Consider the following 22,707-nt stretch of genomic DNA (forward strand, 5'->3'; position numbering starts at 1 on the left):
TTACCGTTTAGCATCGGTACCTGGGCACAGAGGTCTATTTTTGAACGAAGTGACATAACAGTTTCACTAAGGTGTCCCTTGCAGGCTCTGTCTTTTCTTTCCTTCTGACGACGGATTTTATCACTTCAATCAGGTTTCGAAAGTACACCCTTTTGACGTCGAAATCGAGTCTAACATCCTCTGTAGAATTGCAGTACTTACAATTCCCTTGGAGCAGGAAGTTTTGGAAAACTCTAAAGATGGAATTCACATTGACGAGACTGTCCAATGTCGAGTCGCACCACACAAAATCATATATGCGCCAATCTGGTCTGGCGATTTCTCTTTCGCGCCACTTTTGCAACACATTAGAAATAATGGATGGCTACTTACTGGACGGCTAGTGTTTCCACGTCCTGAGGAAAAGGACCTTGCAAATTACACTGCGATAGCCGGCCTGCCATTGAACTCACCTTTGTCGCTGTCTTTGGGGCTTCTGAGCTGGGACACTAACACGGGGATAAAAGCACCGTTGCACAGAAATTTATTGGCGAACCCAATCGATTTCGTTGTTAATCACATTGGTAATTTGGTTTTTCGCCCCGCGCCTCTCCTAGCTTTTTCTTTCTTTTTTTAGCGTTAGTTTTTTTTCTAGCACGTTCATCAGTATTGTGCCGTTGGCGCCACCTGCTCTGCTGGGCCGATGCCAGAGATAGTGCAGTTTACAGTTCCCACGGGTATATGCCGCTGGGTATGTCGTCATGTTACGGCCATGTCCTCTGCTACAGAGGTCTTCCGGATAAGAGAGAATACGGGGTATGATTTCTAATCCATCAAGACATATATAGCGGGCAAACACTGATGGTTTCTACAGCATTAATGAGAGGGTAGCAGTCGTCGTAATAAAGCTGAATAGGAGGTACAGAATAAAGCTTGCACAAGCCTGCGCTCCAACCTCCAGTCACGATGATGAAGAAATAGAAGAGTTTTATGAACAAGTTCAATTAGCGATGAGAAAGGCGCATACTCAGTATACTGTAGTCATGGGCGACTTCAATGCTAAAGTGGAGGGAAAGCAGTCTGGTGAATAAGCAGTCTGGTGCCGTAGTCTGGCAACTACGGCATCGATTCTAGGAACGCTAGAGGAGAGATGATGGTAGAATTCGCGGAAAGGAATAGGCTTCGAATAATGAATACCTTCTTCAGGAAACGTAGCAACAAGAAGTGGACCTGGAAAAGCACTAATGGAGAAACAAGAAATGAAAAAAAAAAATGTCGCAGCTTCGCCCGAAAAGCGAAGCATCAAATGCGATAGCAAATTAGTAGAGAGCTATTCGGAGTAGGGATAGTAGTTTTATCGGCTGCATAAACTTGGACACATTCGCTTACTAACTGAATTAACACGCGTGGTGTCAGCGCGCGCAAGCAAACATGAATAGATCACACTGAATGACCGCAGACGACTATCAAAACGCTGGCAGCAAGCGCAGCCGCCGCAGCGGGCGAAGGTTCGTGCGGTCTATCGCTTCAACGGAAACTGAGCGGCGAATGCACGGCGCATACAAAGGTCAGAGCTGTGTGGAGATCGCTTTTAAGAGACGGTGAGGGCGACCACCACAGCGGGGCAAAGTACAAACGCAGTTGTTGGCAGAGTAGAAGCTGCCGCCCCCCCCCCCCTCCCTCCCGCGCTGCCTTCCCGCTTTCTTGCTTTCGCGTGGGAGATTGAGTGGCCAGTTCCCCCTTGCGGCCTGTTGCAAGATAAGCATTTGGTGCCGCAGCACAGCGTCTCCCCGCCTCCCTCCCTCCCATACCCCCACGGCCTTTCGACGCGACGGTCGCGTTTGCTTACCGCCGTGCGTTCGCTCTCCGTGATAGCGCGCGTCCCCCGCGCGCTTCCACTCGCGCATACGGCGCGCGGCGACGATTTTATCGCCCTTGGACTTTATACGGAACCTCACGGCGACGGCGACGGCAGAAATCTGGTTGAAGTGGCCATATAATTGCTATCGCAATAATAGATTTCATACTCTCTGCCGATCGCAGCATACTGCAGGATGTAGAAGTGTTAGGTAGGGTAAAGTGCAGTGACCATAGGGTAGTGAGGTCTAGGATTTCTCTCAATTTGAAGAGAGAAAGAGTAAAATTAGTAAAAAATAAACAGGCCAACCTAGACGCAGTAAATGTTCAGGCTGGTGCTCGCAAACAAATATGCAGCTTTAGAACAGGAGTATGAAGATAACATAGAGGTAATGAATGAAACCGCAACTAGGCTGATCTCAGAAGCAGAAATTGAAGTGGGAGGTAAGGCACCAAGGCAACCAAGAGGTAAGCTCTCCCAAGTAATAAAGGACCTAATAAAGAAAAGACAAAGCATGAAAGTGGCCAACTCGAGAGACCAGATAGAATTCGCTAAACTGTCAAAACTGATCAACAAGAAGAAGTAAGGGATATTCGAAATTATAACGTGGAAAAAAATTGAGCAAGCCGTAAAATATATGGACGCAGCATTAAATCAGTGAGAAGAAAACTTGGCATAGGACAAGGCAAGATGCATGCACTGAAAGATAAGCAGGACGTAATATCATCAGCAATTTCGATGACACAGTAAAAGCAGCGGAAGAATTCTATACTGACCTGTACAGTTCCCAGAGCAGCCAAGCTACTTTCTTTCGAAGTAGTGATGAACAGGATAAAGAGGCTCTTTCTATAACTAGCGATGAAGTTAGAATGGCCTTGCAAGATATGACCCGGGAAAAGCGGCTGTAGAAAATGGTATAACAGTCGACTTAATAAAAAACGGAGGAGATATCATGCTCGAAAAGCTTGAGGCCCTTCACACGCAGTGCCTTACGACTTCAAGTGTACCAGAGAGCGCGACGAAAGCAAACATTATAGTAATCCACAAGAAGGGAGACGCTAGAGAATTGAAAAATTGTAGACCCATTAGCTTGCTCACAGTACTCTATAAAATATTCACCAAGGCAATTTCAAATAGAATCAGGGCAACACTGGACTTAAGCCAACCAAGAGAACAGGCTGGCTTCTGGAAGGGACATTCTACAATGAATCACATCCATGTCATCAATCAGGTAATCGAGAAACCTGCGGATACAATAAAGCCCTCTATATGGCTTTCATAGATTATGCAAAGGCATTTGATTCAGTATAGATACCAGTAGGCACAGAGGCATTGCGTAATCAAGGAGTACAGGTGGCATACGTGAATATATTGGGAAATTTCTACAAAGATTCCACAGCTACATAATTCAAGTTCTTAGAATAGGAAGGCTTAGGAATGAGGATCAACGGCTAATATCTCGGCAACCTTCGGTTTGCAGATGACATTGTCCTGTTCAGTAACAATGGGGACGAATTTCAACAAATGATTGAGGTCTTTAACCGAGAAAGTGTAAGAGTGGGGTTGAAGATTAATATGCAGAAGACAAAGATAATGTTCAATTGCCTGGCAAGAGAACAAGAATTCGGGATCGCCAGTCAGCCTCTAGAATCTGTAAAAGAGTACGTTTATCTAGGTCAATTACTCACAGCTGATCCTGATCACGAGAAGGAAATTTACACAAGAATAAAATTGGGTTGGAGTGCATACGGCATCGTATTGCCAAATCCTGACAGGGAGCTTACCACTGTCGTTGAAAAGAAAAGTGTACAATCATTTCATTCTACCATCGCTAACATATGGGGCAAAAACTTGGAGGTTAACAAATAAGCTCGAGAACAATTAAAGGACCGCACAAATGGCGATGGAACGTAAAATGTTAGGCCTAACGCTAACAGCTAGACAGGTTGAGCGGTGTGGATCAGAGAACAAACGGGGATAGCCGATATTCTAGTTGACATTAAGAGGGGGAAATGTAGCTGGGCAGGCCATATAATACGTAGGATGGATAACCGGTGGACCATTAGCGTTACAGAATGGGTACCAAGAGAAGGGAACCGCAGTCGAGGACGGCAGGAAACTAGGTGGGGTGATGAAGTTAGGAAATTTGCAGGCGCAAGTTGGAATTAGCTAGCGCAAGACAGGGGAAATTGGCGATCGCAGGGAGAGGCCTCCGTCCTGCAGTGGACATAAGAATAGGACGACGACGACGACGACGACGATGATGATGATGATGATGATGATGATGTCATGTTACTTGGATTGTGCCATCGTCGTCGTACACTCTATCATTGTCATCCCATTGTCTTCATTCCGTCGCTCTCACGTTGTCCGTCGTTATATTCTATCTTCATGATTTCAGAATTATCATACCATTGTGATGCCGTTGCCGCCATAGCGCCTTTGGCTGCCCCGGTGTACGCTTAGAAATCCGGCGAGCGCTCGAGCATCGAAGAGGAGCGTAGTATAGCTTAAACGAGAACCCTATCAAGCATTATTTACTCTGGGGCTCTATAACGTAAAATGATTTCAAACTGTTTTGATTCCAGTTTATGCAATCAGCCTCCACGATTGGTCGAATTATTTTCGGGCCACTCGATCCCAACTTTGCCTGTCTGTCACGCGACGTCACGAAAACCACGATAGCTCCCCGTCTGATATAACGTGCACACACTGATTATGCATGATTAAACCGCACAAAAGAAAAATATTAATCATTCCTGATTCAACGCGTTTTCACCATTAGCCCTCCGCTATTGGTCCAATGTTTTCTGGCTACGCCCACTTCGCCTGTCCGTCACGCGACCTCACAAAACCGCGAAAACTCACTACGTCAAAGTGACGTGTACGCGAAAAAAAAATGCATTAATATGCCGAACAAAACTGAAAATTTTCTGAATAGCCACAGACTGCCCCGCTCCGAAAGGAATAGAAGATGGCTGCCCGCCGATCGCTCAGGCCTTCGCTACTCGCACCTGCCGGTGAGCATGTATTTATTTGCGCATGATAAACATTTTTGCATGGCAGTAAAACGTTATCGAGCCCTTTCGGCACGCGTACGACATCGCTCTGCCAACTCTTCTTTGCGAGGATCCGAATTAGCGGCATTCTTATCCTTCCGTTGCACGCCGCCGCGATTTTCGACCAGCCACCGCAAGCTATAAGTAAGGCGAAGTGGATCAATCGGAGAAGCCGGCACCACCCTCTTCATGCGGTTATCTATTTTAACTGTGCTGGCTCGGCCTCATCGAAACCCTCTCCACTAGAGCGTGCTCCTCGCCTCTTGTCAGCCAATTAGATAAGAAAAACCGCTGAGTGTAGACAATGTTATTGGTTTTGAAAGCGAACAAAGGTGACCTCCTATAAACGAGGAGAGTGTTTGATTGGGTTGTTCAGACCACGCTGCGGGTCACCGCCCGATGCTTGCGTCGGTGGTTGCGTAAATTTGACGTCAGGAGTTTGGAATCAAAACAGTTTGGAATCATTTTACGTTATAGCGCCCCTGAAGTGTCATGAATGATTTGGTGCGCTCGATATCGGGAGCAATAACGCATATAACCCACGCCCCGGCTAACGCTTAAAAATTCGCGTTACACAGTCCCCGTCCTTTATCAGAATGACTGTCCAAGAAAATATCTCTTATACATAGTTTGCACGTGACGTCATATCCGCCGCCTGCCCCGACCGTCCGCCATCGCTAGGCACCTCGCTACTAGCCGTGCCGCTGGCCCGCAGCGTTTGTGTTGGGCGTTCGTTTCTACGTGTTAGCGCCGCGTGTTTGCTATCGTGAAAGCTTTGCGATGGCAAAAGTCAGGAGCCCTGAATTTTGCCCTTTCTACATGGACGAGCTTGTAGGGCCGACGCGGGCTCGCTACAAAGAAAAGGTCGGAATGTGCGACGGCGCGGACCCATACTAGCTGCACGTTGGCGTGGATACCACACCCGGCCACGACGTACGTGGATATTATTAATTAGCTTGTCCCATCCACAAGCTACGTCACGCTGAACGAAATAAAGGCTTACAAATCGCTGAAGGCGAACAATTCACGAGCGGTTGGGTGAGGAAGGTTGCAGCGAAGCGCCTGTCGTCGGGTCTTACCATCGTCCTCGGCGAGGTGAGTCAATGAAAGCATATGTTTCTTGGCGTGCGGCAGAGAAAACTATCTCAGTATTTTTTGTGCTGCTTCATTCAGGGAAAGCTTTATTGACACAAAGGTTCACCTATATGCACTTTTCCCCAAGCTTCAAAACGTGTGTTCGCTTCTTTCTGCGAGGTTTGGTTTACAGTTCGGTGCATGTCCGTGCATGTGAATTTTGTTGCGTTAAATAGAAGTAGCCCACTATATTGAAAGCATGCAGACATTCAAATATTGCTTAGCATGTCGCTAAGCGAAGCACACATACCAACAAATGACGATGCGAAGCAGTTTGTAGGCCGTTAAAAAAACAAAATTGGGGTTTTCCGTGCTAAAATCACGATCTAATTGTGAAACACGCGGCAGTGGAGGGTTCCGGGATTTTGACCGCCCAGAGTTCTTTAACGTGCACTACAACACAAGTACACGGGCATTTTTCAGAGCGGTAAAGGCGACTATGCGTGTGGGAGCGGGCGGTCATCAACCAGTACGGGGCTTTCGCTGCCGCCCTTTTACGATCATGCGTGATGCGCAGTCTTTTGGTGTGTCATATACTCGCCCGAAGCAAAGTGACGACACGCACGTTGTTCAGGTCCTTCCGATTTATCCGGGAAAGCCACAGGTACCGACGTTTCTCCGACAGCATTCTTGTGCGTTCGCACTGCCATGTTATTACATTTGGTGTGGACCTACGCCCGGTTCTACGTAGCTCGGCTTCGCGGCAGTGGTACTTCTTGTGCGGCAACCGAAAATCGCGCAGATTGGCATGATCACGATGCGAGAAGGAACTTCGGATCAACAACGCGTCAGCGCGCGCAGCCTGCCCCAGCACACTTCCGCAGGCCCGCAGGTGCCTAAAGATGGCGGACAGGCTCGCGGACCGGTGCGGAAGTGACGCACGTGCAAACTATGTATATTCTAGTAGCTTTCACTTATTTATAAAATTTAGAGATTTTTTAATTCATACCTAGCCCATTTTTAAAATCCGCCCGAATCTTGGCCAATCTCCCCTGAGTGGGTAGATTCCACTGGCTCTAATATCACCACCACCACCACCAGTAGCAGCAGCAGCAGCAGCAGCAGCAGCAGCGAAGATTCCGTGGATCGGCGAAGATCGAGTTGCGACCTGTCGACACTCTTGGAGAATCGCAACTTTTCGTCCAAATCTCGTGCTTTTAACGGATGGCAGCGCCCGGAGACAGAATGGAAAATGTCCAGATGAGCGACTGCGTTTAGTGGGTGACTTGCACCTCTGCAGTGGAAGGGGTTCGTCCATGACATGTGCGGTCTCATTCATTCAGCCACAGCTGTTTCGCGGTGTGACGAGAGCGCGGTCTCAGCGCGGTCTGGTCGACCCCTCAGCAACACATCGTATGCGGCGGCACGGTCGGGACGCGCAAGCTGGAAGTGCCCCCGCGATGACTTCAGATGGATTCCTGCCGGTTACAGACCTGTGCATTTTTTTCTTGCTTTTTCTATGTGAGTTGGTCGGCTTCGTCTTGTCCCTTCCCCTCGCTGTTCCATTGTCGATGTTTCCGTTCTTGCTACATCTGTGCTTTGCTTTTTCCCTCGCTGCTTTCCCTAGATTTCCGTGGAAAATAACGGCGCAGCTTCCGAGTTTTTTTCCACTCGACGTTGCCTGAATGAGGCGCGAGCTTTAGCCGGCTCACGGATCCGCGCGTCTGAGCAAAGCCCTTATGCGGGCCCTCTATTTGTACAGAACACGCGTGCTTATCAGGTGAATTTTGTGCGCACGGAACAATCTTTCGATTTCAATATATGTTATAAGTGTTGTAAGTCCTCTACTTAAGTTTATGCTTTATTTTTTTTTTGTTATTCGTTTGCACATATCAAGTCTCTTCCCTGGGCTCTTCCATGGGAAGGCACGGCGCTTGTTGAGAACTATATACGCCAGTATAGAGACACACGCACACATATTAGAGTCTAACACATATATACTCACAGCGCCAGTATAGCGGACAATTTCATAAGTACTCATATAAGCATAATTACAAATAAACATGGCTGAAGAGGATCGCCATCCAATAACTACAAAAAAAACAAAAAAAAAAGCTTTGACTATGTTCACTGCAGGCTGACAAGACAACCGCAAATTATGCACAGTATCAATGCGACACTGGGCATTTTTACTTCTCTTGTTGAATGAAAGAAATAGCAAAATACATTGCGTATTATTTATTCATCTGTCAAAATTACAAGATAGTGCACACTTTTTCATGACGAACTCGTCATCGGCAGTTAAGGGGTTAAGCACTACACCTGTCTATGTTAATAATAGCCGCAGTGGGAGCTTTAGGGCAACTGTCTCACTTATATCGCCCTTGTTAGGCTGCTTTTTTTTTCTCATTTTTTTTCTTCCTTGAGGCTGTGCAGCGGTGTCATCGTCTTTGCCCCTTCGCCGCTCATCCTGTGATTTCTGCAGTAAAGCGGATTCTTCGTTGTGTTAATTCTTTTCTTGCGTACGTTTCGCATTACGTCATTTTAATTCCAAGAGCGGTGTCCTCGTCTTTTCCTGCGGCCTGTTCAACCGTGCGGCACTTTCTCCGTCTTATTTAGCCCATCGGTAATGACGGGGATCTGTGCCCCAAACCTAGAGAGACCTGTGGACTGTGAGCGGGCGGTTGGACGTTGATGAAGACTGTAAGGGAGAGGACTGCAATAAGGCCCCTTCGGACTCGCCCATCGTCCAGCAACACGTTGAATTCAGCACAAAAGCAGAGCCACGCTGGAAACTCTCTTTCTCTCACTCTCTTTATACATGACTGAAGCTTTAGGTGACTACCCGGAACCGCAAGAGAATATGGTCTGTGCGCGTCGATATGTGAGCAGCGGGAAGAATATGAGCTCGGGCAAATGGGATGTTGCTGTGGAAAAGGCTATGGAAGAACGACAACCGTGTTAATTTCCTGCGCATGTCAAGAGAAGAGAGATTTAGTGATTTCTTTAAGTCTGTCACACTTTAAGTCTGTCACACAAGGATGACTGAAAAAAAAAATTGCAAACGATCCACTAAGATGCTGCGGAAAAGTCTTTAGATAATCTTCAAGGCACACTTTGTTGAGAATATAGCACCAGATTGGACTAAGAAACATGTCAAATGACGAAAGGAGAGGAGAATGGCTGCATAAAAGAATCAATACAAAATTCGGGCTAAGACGGTTAACTATATGACGGTTCTTAAAGATGTGCAGCCACAGATTGAGGTTTGCCTTTTCGCGGACGATTGTCTGTTATTTTGTCGAGTGAGGAGCGTCCACGACCAATCCCTGCTAAATGATTCCGCAAACGTAATTTCTAATTGGTGTGCAGCGTACGACATGGAAATTAACTTTGATTAATTGGTCTGCATGAATGTTACAGCGAAAAAAAAAATCCACATTCCAATTCACTTACAGAATTGGACGTAAGGAAATTCGACGAACAATGAAGATGAAGTATCTGGGTGTTACCATCACACATTACTTAAGCCTAAATTTGCCAAAATTTGTGGATCAGCACAGCGAAAGATGGGAATCCTTCGGCAGAAATTAAAGCAAGCGTCTCCCGACGTAAAGCTGAAGGTTTACACTACGATTGCTCGACCTACCGTGGAGTGCGTAAGTATAGTGTGGGAGCCGTATCGACGAACTCTAATAAGTCAGATCGAGTGAATACAGCGTCTTGCTGTGCGCTTTATTTTTTTCTAAATACGAGAGAACAGAATCTGCTACTGCAATGATTGACAAGGCAAACCTTCCAGATCTAGCTTCACGCAGGAAAATAGCTAGGCTAATTTTTTTTATCAATTGTACAATGGCATATGTTAAACATAAATCCCGGAATCTACTTCCGGCCTCCTGGCAGAGTGTCACCTCGGTCCTGTCACCCATACATTGTTAGACCTTGTGTGTCTAGATTTGATGTTTACAAACATTCGTTTCTGGTCATAACTATAGAAGAGTGGAACGAACTTAACTCAGAAATATTTGACGGTACGAATTCGCTTGCAAGTTTCGAAAAAAAAAAAACCTAGAATCATTATATGCTTAAATTCAATGCTTTATATATATATATATATATATATATATATATATATATATATATATATATATATATATATATATATATATATATATATATGGCGTTGTACTGCAGTGTTTCTGCTGCTGTTTTGTTTATGCTGTTGTATGGTGTTTATACATCTTTGCTTTCAGTTTGCATTGTGCTGCTTGTATTCCGCTGTTTGTGTATTCGCTCTTAGTGTTGTGAATTTTCCTACCCTGTAACAGCCCGAAAGGGCTCACAGTATTGAAAATAAATAAATAAAAAATAAATACAGCGGGTGTTTCAGCGAAAACTTTCAAAAAATGATTAGAAATTGCCTGTGGCAGATAACACAATGCTAGTCGATGAGCTGGCCTTCTCTAACAGGTGGACAGTACTTCCACAAGGATTTGAAATGCATAATCGACTAATTAGCCAAGAATTAACAAATTAAGTTTTAACTAATTACGTTAGGCACATATTGCAATTTACAAATTCTAACCCGGGAGTACGCAAGCCGGATCCACTTGGAACGATTTCTCAGGATGGCGCCAGTTTCGAGATATTAATTCCCGAACTTTGCGGAGAAATGAATTGGCGTTCCAGTTACTTTTGTGCTTCAGTGCATAAAACGACGTTTTGTTATGAAAGTAAGTGGGACGACAGTGCATTTTTACCGCAAGTGTGACGGCGCATATCTCGTAAATGGTGTCATAGACACAATTATTTTCAAGTGGACATGCCTTGCAGTCTCACCCGCTAGAATTTGTAAATTCCAATATGTGCCATGAGTTAATTAGTTAAACACTTAATTAGTGATTTTTGTGAATTAATAGATTATACATTTCAATGTTTTGTGCAAGTAATGTCGTAACCCCCGAGTCGAGCAGACACGCGGCAGGTTCACGCACTTTTTTTTTTTTTTTTTTTTTTTTTTTGCGCGATGTAAGCAGATCGTTTAAAGCTGCTTCGGTACATGAGTGAGTGAGTGAGTTATAACGCTTTATTATGCGGATGGCACTACGGCCTAATTGGGCGAAGGAAGGGATGGGGAAAAGGCAGGTAAACGCGATGGATTTGTCCGGTGTCAGTGGCGAAGGCCACCAGCTAAAGGCCGGGTTTCCAGCCTGGCGGGTCCAATCGTCCCAGCTGGTGATGGTGACCGCGCAGTGGCCCCATTGGAAATGTGTGTATGGCGTTGTCTGTCAGGTGCGTGGGGAATGCTTCGCAACATGTTTCCTTCTTCAATTTTGCGTGAGAGAGAGTGAACTCTTCGATGAAAAGCAGGAAAGGCTGCCGCTGTTTGTAGAACAGCGCATACGCGTTACTCTGCGCACGAAGGATCGGGAGCGAAAAGGCACTACGAGAAGAAGGAGGCATAGGAGGTATACGCAAACAAAAGGATTTCGCCAACAATTACTTTGGCAAGTTATATGGAAATCCTCATAGCCTGTTTTCTTCTTTTTGGCCCGCAGGGCTGCATCTCGGCTGACGTCACGAGTATACTTAGGTTTAATTAGGTGAAAAGTAATTGCGATTTCTGGACGCCGAGATTGGCAATAGGATGTTAGGAGATAATTGCGCGATGGAATAATCATTCAAGAACTTCAATGACAACTTGTGTGCTCTCCCTATCGTCAAAAAGAAAAGCAAATAACTGAGTAACGTGTGCTATACCAATGGGGCCAGCGTACCTGAGATGTTATCGAATCGCGTAAACAAGAACCGCAATTTTCTCCTACGAGGGTGCATAAATTCCGCGGACGCTGCCATGGTGCGGTCGCGTTTTCTTTCGACAAGAACGAGGTGATGAGAGAGGGAGGGATTCCGAAGAAACAATGGCAACAACAACGAAATTACAGGGGGAAGCGCAGACGCATATCGCTCCTTCCGGCCGGTGCGCTATACGAAGCCCTTTGCACAGAGAACGCTATTTTCACACTCGCGGCCGCCGACTGACGAGATCTTCTTCAAGGTCTCGAGCACCCGAGCACGCCATACTTCGAGGCTTAGCGTCGTCGATGTTTTTTCATTTTGAGCATGCTTTTTCTTTTCGGTACGCCGAAACACGAGTCCGCCACAGGGTTTAAGAAAGGGGGGAAGCACACACTGCGTGTAACATCACACGCGGTGCGTGCGTCAGCCAGGGAGACGTACATTACGCCGTGGGCTATTCGTTCACGCTAGATTGACTGACAGCCATGCGACCAGCTGATATACTATCTTCGCGCAGAGGTGCACAAGACGGCACCAAAGGGTGTCGACGCATTACGGCGCCCGCCTTGCGTTCGTGCCTGCGCGAGCATGCTGTCTCATTGGAAGACTAGATGCGCGCGCCTGGCATTTTATTTTATGTCTTTTCTTTCTTTTTTTTCTTTCTTGCGCGGGGGGACGGCAACCTTCGAGCAGATTGGTCGAGTAATACCACCGGCGGTGACGTAACGAGCTCCTCCTCGCCACGTCCGGCAGTCGCGATCAGAAGGCAACCTAGAAGGTATACGCTCAGCTCTGGAAGTTGCAGATGTGTCTGCCTGGTGACAGGTCGGGATCGACGGGTGCGCGTCCTGCAACGCCGAAGTCTCCATGGACTCACTACCTGAGGTGAATTGCTCGTCTATTTCGTTTGACTCTGACGTCACGAGGATTATTTAAACTTGCTTTGCCAGGTTGGCGCTGTCGTAATTGAGTGTAACGCACTCACTGAGACCACGGGGAAGAAAGCACGAACATGAACGCGTGCGTTTTCAGTGATATATATACCAACGCTATGCGCGTGCGGCACGGTAAATTATGCCATGAGGACAGGCATTTCTTTTACCGTCATAACTGAAAATGAAAGACATGTACAACATATAAAGCGACAAGAGTGAATACTGCGATTATAAATTTAGATGTCCTATTGTACAGCCAGATTCATAATTCGGAAGCTTGCCCTGTACTCAAGCGCTGTGGTTATCGTACATTGTGTCTTCGTGAGAGGTTAACAGAAGGCGGTGTTCCTTCCGAATTCGCTTGTTGGAATTCCCAGCCGGACTCAAGAGCGCCGGCAATAATGAGATGGCATGCCCACAGAACCTGCCCAGAGAATCAACGACTGATAGTGATCTAAACACGTGGCATACGTGCGCATCGGCTAACAACGCAACGTGGCCAGGGACGTGCGTCAAACAATACGATAGCAACAACTTTTATTTCTAAGAAGTTCAGCCATCACACTTGGGTGCGTTAATTGGCACACGCTTTGGGAACACTGTCTATGCAGTCTATATGTTTGGTTTTGTTTCCTTCAAGGTCATCACGTTGTAACCAGGGCGCTGTAACGGAGTTATTGTCTTTTCCAGTTCGGAAGTGTGTGTCTGAGTGCATGTGCGATGGCCCACGAAACGCGGATAAGTTGAGCTCGCAGAGTGGATGGTGCTAGTAGGGGCGGATACAGGTATGCTCACTGCCTGCACAATTTTGGCAGTGGTCATGTAACATGTGTCAGAAGACGTGTCTCGGGCCTCTAGAACCGCCAGTGCGTGCAAGACGCGCGCATGCGGTCACCGGTATGTCATGTCACAGAATAGTCTATAATGTTCAGTGAAAACGCAAGCCGTTGCTGCCATATACTGCAATGTCTGATCGCAACGATTGACATAGATCACAGCGCAACAATGACTACCCGGGGTATGGGTATCACTGACAGGGCTATATCGCAGTGCCTGTTTAGCCGTTTTCATCAATCATTCACACGTGATGAAAACCACGAACCGTAATGGCACCTGCGGATGCCAGGAAGAAAGTATGATGTTGCTCGCACTGAATACACGTATCACAGTATCTTGTCCTACTCTTATGTCCACAGTAGCAAATATACGTTTCGTGTACCATGGACAGAAAAAATAGAGGCGGAAACGCGTCGAAAAGTCCACTGAAGTTATTCTTAACACATCAAAATCCTGCTACGAATTTTTCAGGTCGTACATAAGGAACGTATGACGCACCATATTTTGAAACTCATAATAATGCAAGTGCGTGAAGACCGGTCACAAACTATTGGAAGAATACATGCCGCCACCTGGCTCCAAAAATGTTGTGCAGAACTGAGGATCCACAAAGTATGGGCGTCTGCGATATTTCAGCGAGAAATAGCGCCACCAAGTCTACGTAAAGATGCAGTTGGAGTGGTTGGAACTGTGGTTTATCACGTAATTTTTTTTCACTTTTGCTTTTGTCGGTGTCAGATATTCCTAAAGAACTACCGTGATTTCTACGGGAATCATTGTACCAGAAAGGTTTCATAAATCTCACTATCTCACCGCAGAAAAGGGAAATTATGCTATTATGCTTCTGTGTATGCTCTGAACACAGCCAGCGTTATACGGCGTAGTCCACGCCAAACGTATGGACAAAGTGAGGAAGTAAGGCGGAATCGCGAGGGATATGTAGCGATCAAAAGTTACTTGCAATCTAAAAGCGCGCATGTCCTATAGCGTGCACGCAGCGTCGAACGTAAGCGCCGCATTATCATATTTGGAAACACGGTAGCAGAACTGCACTTATACTATACAGGATCTATCGGCTCCTGATGGGTATTAGTGGTTGTACGAGATTGAGTAAGAAAAACGAAATGTTCCGCTGGTCGTCGCTTCGTGATTGCTGAGCTCGAGAATGGCGCTTGGTGCCTTTCTTTCTTTCTTTTTTTTTTTTTTTTTTTTTTTTGGGGGGGGGGGGGGGGGGGGGGCTTTGTCTAAGAGCACAGACAAGAGACGTTTAAGCGAATGCACTTAACGGCGCTATAGAGACGGGGCGAAACAGTTACAACAATGGCTGTCAAGCGCATTCGTTCTGTGTGATCAACTAGCTCATTAATTATTTAATTATATTTTTCTTCTTTTCTAAATTCTCTCTCTCTCCCGTTATCTCTCTCTCTCTCTCTTTCCTTCTTGCTGATTAAGTCGCATATTTTGTGCTGATAGTTCCTAAAGCTTACAGCACTGCACATGAAGACCTTGCGTCACGTTAGAGAAAATTTATCTAAAATTTGTCCAGCAGTGGGATTTGAGCCTCTCACATGGCAGTCTTTCTTCACGAGAGTGTTTCTTTCTGCTCGCTCTGTTTACGGGCAATGATCTGTTCTGTGCTGCAGTGAAAGGCTCCGCACCTGGTAACAGTGGTCCTCAGCGTTCTCTTAGAACTGTGCAGTGCGCCTATAGTTCGTTACGGGCGGAAGAGGGGTACAGACTATTGGACAGTGGTGTACGTAACTATATCCGTCTCCCTCCCAGCACTGCGACTAATATATGAACTTATTATTGTTTTTGCTTCTTCATTTCTCTTTGCTGCACAGCAAATTGCGGCGCTTCGGGACCGGAAAGTCGAGTTGGAGGAGTGCAACAACAACTGCCAGAACGAGAGCCACCTGCTGTCGAGAGCAGTGAGCGCGCTGGGCGACGAGACGCTCACCGTCGTGACGGTGCAAACGAGAGGCGGTGACGTGGAGAAAGTCAGCGGCTTCGATGGCGGTAAAGAGAAGTCGCGCTGCCCATCGGCCGGCAGCGTCCGAAGCGCCAAGTCGTCCGGGGTCACGTGGAACGAGAGCGTGGTCGAGCACTCTGTTCGGAGCACGACTAGGTACTCCAAGGACGAGGACGTGTTGAGACCAAGGTACGCGGGCGGGTTTCTTCGACTTCCTCGGCGAGAAATGGAAAGAGCGCTTTAGCTTATGCATTTCGCGGACCATGCACTCCGCTTCTGCATCTCACGTGCTGGATCGCAGCATGCAGAGTTGAATGCTAATATGTAAATTATTCGTAATGTAAGGCGTAGATCAGATAACCAGTGGTCTGGTAGAGTAACAGAATGGGCGCGAAGGGAATGAAAACGCAGTTCGAGGACAGCGGAAGATAATTTGTTAGGAAATTAGGAAATTTGCAAGTGTGGGATGGGAGTCAGCTTGCGCAAGACAGGTCTAATTGAAGATCGCTGGGAGAGGACTTCGTCCTGGAACAAGCACGTTTGATGATGATGATGATGATGATGATCGTTTCTTGTGGAGGTGCAAGTGGAGAGTAAAACTAGTCGCCTGGCTGCGAAATCCAAAGGCGTATATGTATATGTATATATCCCTAATCATAACCAGAGCGGAGTGGAAGTTTCTTTCTGCTGCATCACTGTTGACAGAGCGTTGTGCGCTCGTGCATTAGTGCTATTGCTAAAGTTGTATTCGTACGACGGATCGACGGAATCACACGCAAAGTGCCTCAAGCGGCCAGTCGCGCGGCAATTTTGCGTGTATTCGCGGGCTTCTTTCACGCTCGGAAAAAAAAAAAAACGTTTATGTAGCACGTATTTGAGCAACAGAAAGCTGTATCGGGAGTTTTTCTTGTTGCTGTACAATTTTCTCATTGACACTTTTCATCTAATTATAATATTTGAGAAGTTTATTAATTAATTAGGACTAATTAACTAATTAAGCGGAATGCAAAAAATAATCTGAGTATATCCAAGCGACGGCAAACAACCTTACCTTGGTTCGGTCAAGCTACGTAGCCTTTGCATATTTTTAAATCTTGGTGCATGATATAGTTGGGACACCCTGTATATTATGAAAGGCTTGCGGGCAGTTAACCCTCTCAGTCTCGTTTTTTTTAATTCTCAGATATTATGAAACGAACGTAACAGTTTATTTTTGGTTGTGTGGAAATTTAAAAAAAATGTCACAGATAATGGCAAATTCTCTCTTGGTGTGGTCCTCACATTCTTACCTGACAAAAAGTAATGCCAAAAGGAACATGGCGGGACAGAAACGCGGAGACATGCCGGTATACGTCAGTGATGAGCAGACAATGGAAAGAAAGCGAAATCATTATACTCAGGAGCTTGTAACGCTGTATCTGAGAGAGCGAAACTAGAGCCGGAAATAACGCAACGTTGCAACGGAGGGGAATTTCTTCTCACCTCGTTTGTCGGTTTCGTTTCCTTTTGCAGAGCTTTCTTCAGTATCGTGCTCAGTTGCATCTACGGAGTGTTCGTCTTCACCATGGGCTCCACTTTCTGCGTTACCGACCGAGTCTTGGACGAATTTCATGCGCCCGAAGTAGGTCATTGTCTCTTTGTACTTCCCTTGATGAATCTGTTGGCAGGCCTTGTATATACAATACAAAAGATGTGTAAAATGTTAGTGCTGTCAGTGAGGAAACGGTTCGTTTGTGAAAGTTCAAGTAAGCAGAAGACTGGTCTTGCTGTATTTTACAACCCTTTCCTAGGCGAATCACAAAGGGTAGCTCTGTGGCCCGAGAAGATGCTCTGCATAAGGTGCACCGACGCTTAGTGTATATAACGTCAGTTACCTGCAACCCCTGAAACAAGTTAAAATGATTCCACAACATTTGATTGCAGATTTAGTACAGGTGCAAACTCAGCCAATCTCTTTCTGCGTCTTTTTTTTTTTAATAAAAAGGTGTAACACGTGAGATGCTTCCGTATTAGCATATACAGTGCCATACTCTTTGAGCAGTACACTTATAAGTGGTTATAAACCATTATAACTGCGATATTTCTTCGATGTTGACGGTCGAGCGAAAAGTAGCTGATGTGAAACGTTAGACATACATGTACGCATAACAAAAATAGTCGGCAAAACAATCTCAGCTGTAATCGATGGCATATTACTAGCGGAGATTAAGAGTGAACCGTATATTCACTGCGCTTGCACGGTCCCTCCGTTCCAATGTGTGTAAAGGACACGGTCTTTCGTGCCAACGTGCAGATCTTCAGCATCGTGATCGCGTCGGTGGGCATGAGCTGGCTGGCACTGTTCCACGTGGACATTCTGTGGTACAAGCACTCGGCCAGCCGCCAGGTGCGCTCCAAGGTGCGTCCCTCGCAGAGTGGCCTCTACGTGCACAGCGCTGCCAGCGTGTTCAGCACGTACGCGCGCAAGACTCCCGCGCCGCAGCTGTGGTTCCTGAGTGGACGGCACAGCGGCAGTTTCTACCTCAAGGGTGGCATGGTCGGTAAGTCATTCATCAGTGTTCTGTAAACAGCGCCTTTGCGTGCAAGCCTGCATGACTCCGCACCAGTAACAGAGATATCGCTTTCGTCAACAATGTCCGTTTCATTAGTTTAGGACGGTTTGAATAGATGGTTATGAGCTTACGCAGCGAAGGTGCGACCTGAGAACATTCATCTTCATGAACATGGACGCTTTTTATTTTCTGGTCTTAAAAAAAAAAAAAACGGCATTCGTAGATGAATGTGTAATAACGCGATAGGCAGTTCAAGGTGTGTGAGAGTTTCGCCCAGTTTGAATAGTGTATGGGTTCTTTGCGTTCGGTTAATATTTACATCGTCTGTTCTGTTAACCGTGTCTTCCTTCGGTCACGAGTAGTTTCTGTACTCTCAAAGCCTAAAAGCTTTTGGAGTATCCACCTCTCACTGCAGGAGTCATCCCTCTCCCCCGCCCCTTCTCTCTTTCTTTCTCCCTCTTGGTCTTCGCAAGTATACAGTGCAATTCACCTCCATTGTATGCTATCCTGGATACACCCGCCGGGTTCCGCTACGTATTTAATCGGCCCTAAGGTTCAGGCGCGCTCTCCTCTAACCCAAGGATACAACGTAGCCGACCGTGAAATCGCCACGTGTGAGCAGTACACGACTTCGTGAATTCTCGGCCTTCCGCACGCTTGTGCGATTTCGTAGCCAACAACCTGTTTGGCATGCGCGCATCCTTACAGTGTTGCACATGTCTGTACGTACACAGTACGTGTCTTGAAAGCTTGTTGCGCCGCAATAAGAGGCTTTATGAGGAGAAGCCTGCTTCTGGCTGAAGCCAGAAGCAGCGTCGCGACAGATAAATATATGTGTGCATCATCACTTGGAATCGAACCTATATCATCTTGGTTCTGAGGCTGGTGTTCAACCGTTCGCACTTTCAGGACACCGGATACTTGCATGATCCAAAATGAATTACAGCCTCCCCATGTAGTGCGCGCAAACCCTGGTGGTATTTGATGATATACATATATCAGTTGCGTCCAGCGGTGGCGTAACGATGTAACAAGTTGAACGCGCCGAAAACAGGACAGGTGAATCGAACATATGTATGTTAGTAAAAAAGCGAGTCTGAAAGTAGGCAACTTTCAGAGTTTTCAGTCATATGGCAAATTGATCCGATGGCTACCAAAGAGGAGCCAAATGTAACCGGAGGTGAATAAAACGTTGTCGAAGGAATCAGAACGGAGCGCTGAGACAGGTAACTCTCACATAGCCCATATCTTTCTTTCTGTTTTCTTTTTTTCATTCTAGTCTTCTGCTTCTGCCATTTGGTGAACGAAGGCCTTTTGCTACAGCGTAGCATTCAAGCTCTGCTGTGGCACGGATGCAACACGAAGGACGTCCTCAACATAGTTTTCCATGTACAAAGACCGACATACTCCTTTTACCAGCTGTTCATGGCTTTCAAGTACTCAAACGTAGGTATCACTTTCCTTATCACACTCGCGCGTCTTACGTACAGAGAGCATATTGATACCACTGTTTTCTCGGTTCATTCTCTTTCCAGATTGTGATAAACCATTCGACTGGTCTCGCTAGGTTCGGTCTTATGCACATGATTGGTACTTGCCTGCACTTTTGGTTCAGCAGCATCGTGCAAGAGTACCGGCATAACACTCATTACGGCGATGACAACGGTTACTTGGGTAAGTTTATATTATTGCTCAGCTAACAGTTGCACAAGTTGACTTACTTGGTATGGTTACTGTGGTATGATTATTGCATGATGAACACATAGAAAGATACGGAGACATAAATTGAAAATCGACAAGGAAACATGTGCAGGCGGGAACAAGGTGAGGACCGTGGCCGCGGAAAACTGTTTACGTACGATGTGCTTGGGAAGGCGTGCGGTGTCTGTAAGCATGCTGCTTGAGGGCCGTCTTGTCGTGTAGAGTGGGACGTGTCGGTGTAGAGTAGAGAGAGCGAGATAAAACTTTATTGTGTCCATGATGGGATCTGGGGGCGGCAGGGGTTGGGAGATTAACCCCCAGGCCTCCCCTTCCTCAGACGGCGGCCAGTCCTTGCTTTCTGGTGGCGTCTTCGGCCATCCGGACGGCCCAGAGCTGCTCTTCTGGGTCCAAGCTGAGCAGCAAAGTCTCCCACTGCTCGGCCGTAGTTATAATGCGTGTAGTGTTAGTGCGGTGGGTGTTGGTGGGTGAAGCTTTCGGGCATGCCCAGATGATGTGATCGAGGTCAGCGCGGGCCTCGCAGGCTTTGCAGAGTGGGGAGTATGCATCGGGGTAAATGCGGTGGTATAGCACGGGGTTTGGGAAAGTTCGCGTCTGAAGTAGTCGCCAAGTGGTGGATTGTGACTTATTAAGTCTTTTGTGTGCTGGGGGGTAGCGTAACTGCTCTCTGCAGTAGTGGAGGAGGAGGAGGTGTCAAGCCAGGATGGTCGCCATGCTCTAACTCACTTATCCTACCTAACCTGATCCTGCTTTTTTGTAAAGCAAACCCTTGTCCTCTACCACCGCTCCTCGTCTGACAAGCACTTTCGACGTCCCCTGCTACTGTTCACCATCGTCTCCGTTCCTTTCTTTCGTCCTTTTAGCGGTGGCGAACGAGACAGCTTACAAGTTCCTTGGCAACGACTCGAGCACCAACGGGGGTCCCATGTTGAATACGATTGCCATCACGCCCTACCTGCACCCGTTCACCATCGAATACAACATCATCCTCGCGGGCGTCTGGTTCATCGTGTGGCAGAACGTGGGCACCGAACCGGGCCACCACTTCGCGCGGCGGGAGTCGGTGTCGGAGTCGAGCGCGGAGCAGCAGCACGACGCCAGCTACCACAGCAACCTGGTGGTCAGCGCCGACTGCCACGCCGCCAACAAGGGCCTATTCGCCGGCATCTTCCTCCTGCTCACGGCCATCGTGTCGCTCGTCATCGGCCAGGTGGCCTTCAGTGGGCCTGACTTCGACGGCGTCGAAAGCATCATCTTCCTCGTCCAGGACACCGGTCTCATCGTCGTCTCACTCTTGGCCGTCGTCTGGGGCTACGTCGAGATCTCCAAGCTGGACTTCAACGTCCACCCCATCACGCTTCTCGACGACGTGCTGCTGTACGTGCCGCTGCCCTTCTACTTCGTGTACTACATCATGTCCGTCACGGCCGACGTGTGGCACTGGAACTTCACTAGCGTCGTCAGCCACCTGCTGACCGTGGCCCAGGTGGTGCTGCAGACGATATTCTTGAGCGACGGCCTCCGGCGATGCAGCAACGCGAGGCGACACCGGTTCACCAAGCCGGGAAGGGAGATGGTCACGTTCCTTATCATCTGCAACGTCACCATCTGGGTGACCAACACGTTCAACATGGAGAAGTACCATCTGAACCAGTACGTTCGCCTCTGCTTCGGTGACGACGCCTGGGTCATGGTCAAACACGCCACGTTCCCGCTGATGCTCTTCTACCGTTTCCACGCTTCCGTGTGCCTCGCCGATATCTGGAAGTCTGCCTACGAGAGTGGAGATTGAACGCTCGTGACGAACTTGTTTGTCAATCATACGCGTACACCATGATCAGAACGGAACGTCTCAGCTAGAACTGTCTTGTTTTTTTTTTTTTTTTTTTTTTTTTTTATTGTAGTAGATATAAGGCGATCGTTGATGTAGCTGTCATGTTTGCTACTGTCGCTCTGTGTTTGTCGTCGTGCATTGGAGCGGTCATTTAAAGACGGTGTGGCATCGTTTTGTATTTCCAGGGTGAATTTCAAGACAAGGTATACTGTCAGTCACTTTGCTAACATTTTGTTGAAGAAGCAGTTACCGTCGGCCTCAGGGCGGTCAAAGAACGCACAGTGAATGTGGCTCTGGATTGCTCGCGCTCGTTGTTTATGACGTTGTTTACAATAACCTTCCGTGAAGGTTATTGCTATATTATATTATTAATTGTTACAACTGTTGTGGCTATTTGTTACGCCTTGTCTGATGACATTTCTCACGGCGTCGTGCTCTGTCATATTTCACAGCAGGCCTTTGGCAGCCATGTATATACTTAGAGAATAACATTTATAGTGAAAGTATTGAGACTTGTCTTCCTCGTGAGATGCAAAACCTATCATTGAGATAACCTAGCCAAGATTTAAAATAAAATAAAAATGCGGCAAATCCAATGCATCTCACTGGAATCTACATACAGCGAAACTTTGTTTAAATGAAATAAATAGTGCTGAAACATGTGTTAATTATTGTGTTACTGCAAGGTCATATCGAAGGCCCTCGCCCAAACAACATCATCAACGTTGCAAGATGTCCAAGCGCAGCCCCTTCGCAACTGCTCGAGTGATAATCTCTCGGCGATAACCTCAACGAGCTACAAGTAGGGTGAACTGAGCAAGTTGGTAGGTGTTCATCGTTAACCTTTCAGTACGAAAATACTACGCTAGTCCTTGTGCTGTGTAGAGGACGTGCCGTGTGGTTCTCTCATTAGTCATTTTGTAGCTTTTTTCGCGCTGAAGAGTTTTAACGATCACAGAGCTAGTTGGCGCTAGCACGATAGAAGCATATAGCTGCGAAAGTATTGTGGCCCTGCTTAGAGCATCGGGCTACTCCGCTGGGGGACTGAGGTTCGAGCTCACCATTGGGCATGTAATTCAATTTGTT

General features: G+C 46.9%; 1 protein-coding gene across 1 annotated transcript; it reads left to right on the plus strand.

Annotated features, from left to right (window-relative positions):
- Positions 1 to 12,469: 12,469 nt before the first annotated feature.
- On the plus strand, positions 12,470 to 22,268 carry LOC119449984 (proton channel OtopLc). The gene is made up of 7 exons (XM_037713309.2): positions 12,470 to 12,657; positions 15,389 to 15,705; positions 17,029 to 17,137; positions 17,810 to 18,056; positions 19,348 to 19,514; positions 19,604 to 19,742; positions 20,651 to 22,268. The coding sequence occupies exons 1-7, from the start codon at positions 12,640 to 12,642 to the stop codon at positions 21,577 to 21,579; spliced, it is 1,926 nt and encodes a 641-aa protein (XP_037569237.1). The 5' UTR covers positions 12,470 to 12,639; the 3' UTR covers positions 21,580 to 22,268.
- The last annotated feature ends 439 nt before the right edge of the window (positions 22,269 to 22,707 follow it).

This window comes from Dermacentor silvarum, chromosome 4 (assembly GCF_013339745.2).
Source record: "Dermacentor silvarum isolate Dsil-2018 chromosome 4, BIME_Dsil_1.4, whole genome shotgun sequence".
NCBI classification, from domain to species: Eukaryota; Metazoa; Arthropoda; class Arachnida; order Ixodida; family Ixodidae; genus Dermacentor; species Dermacentor silvarum.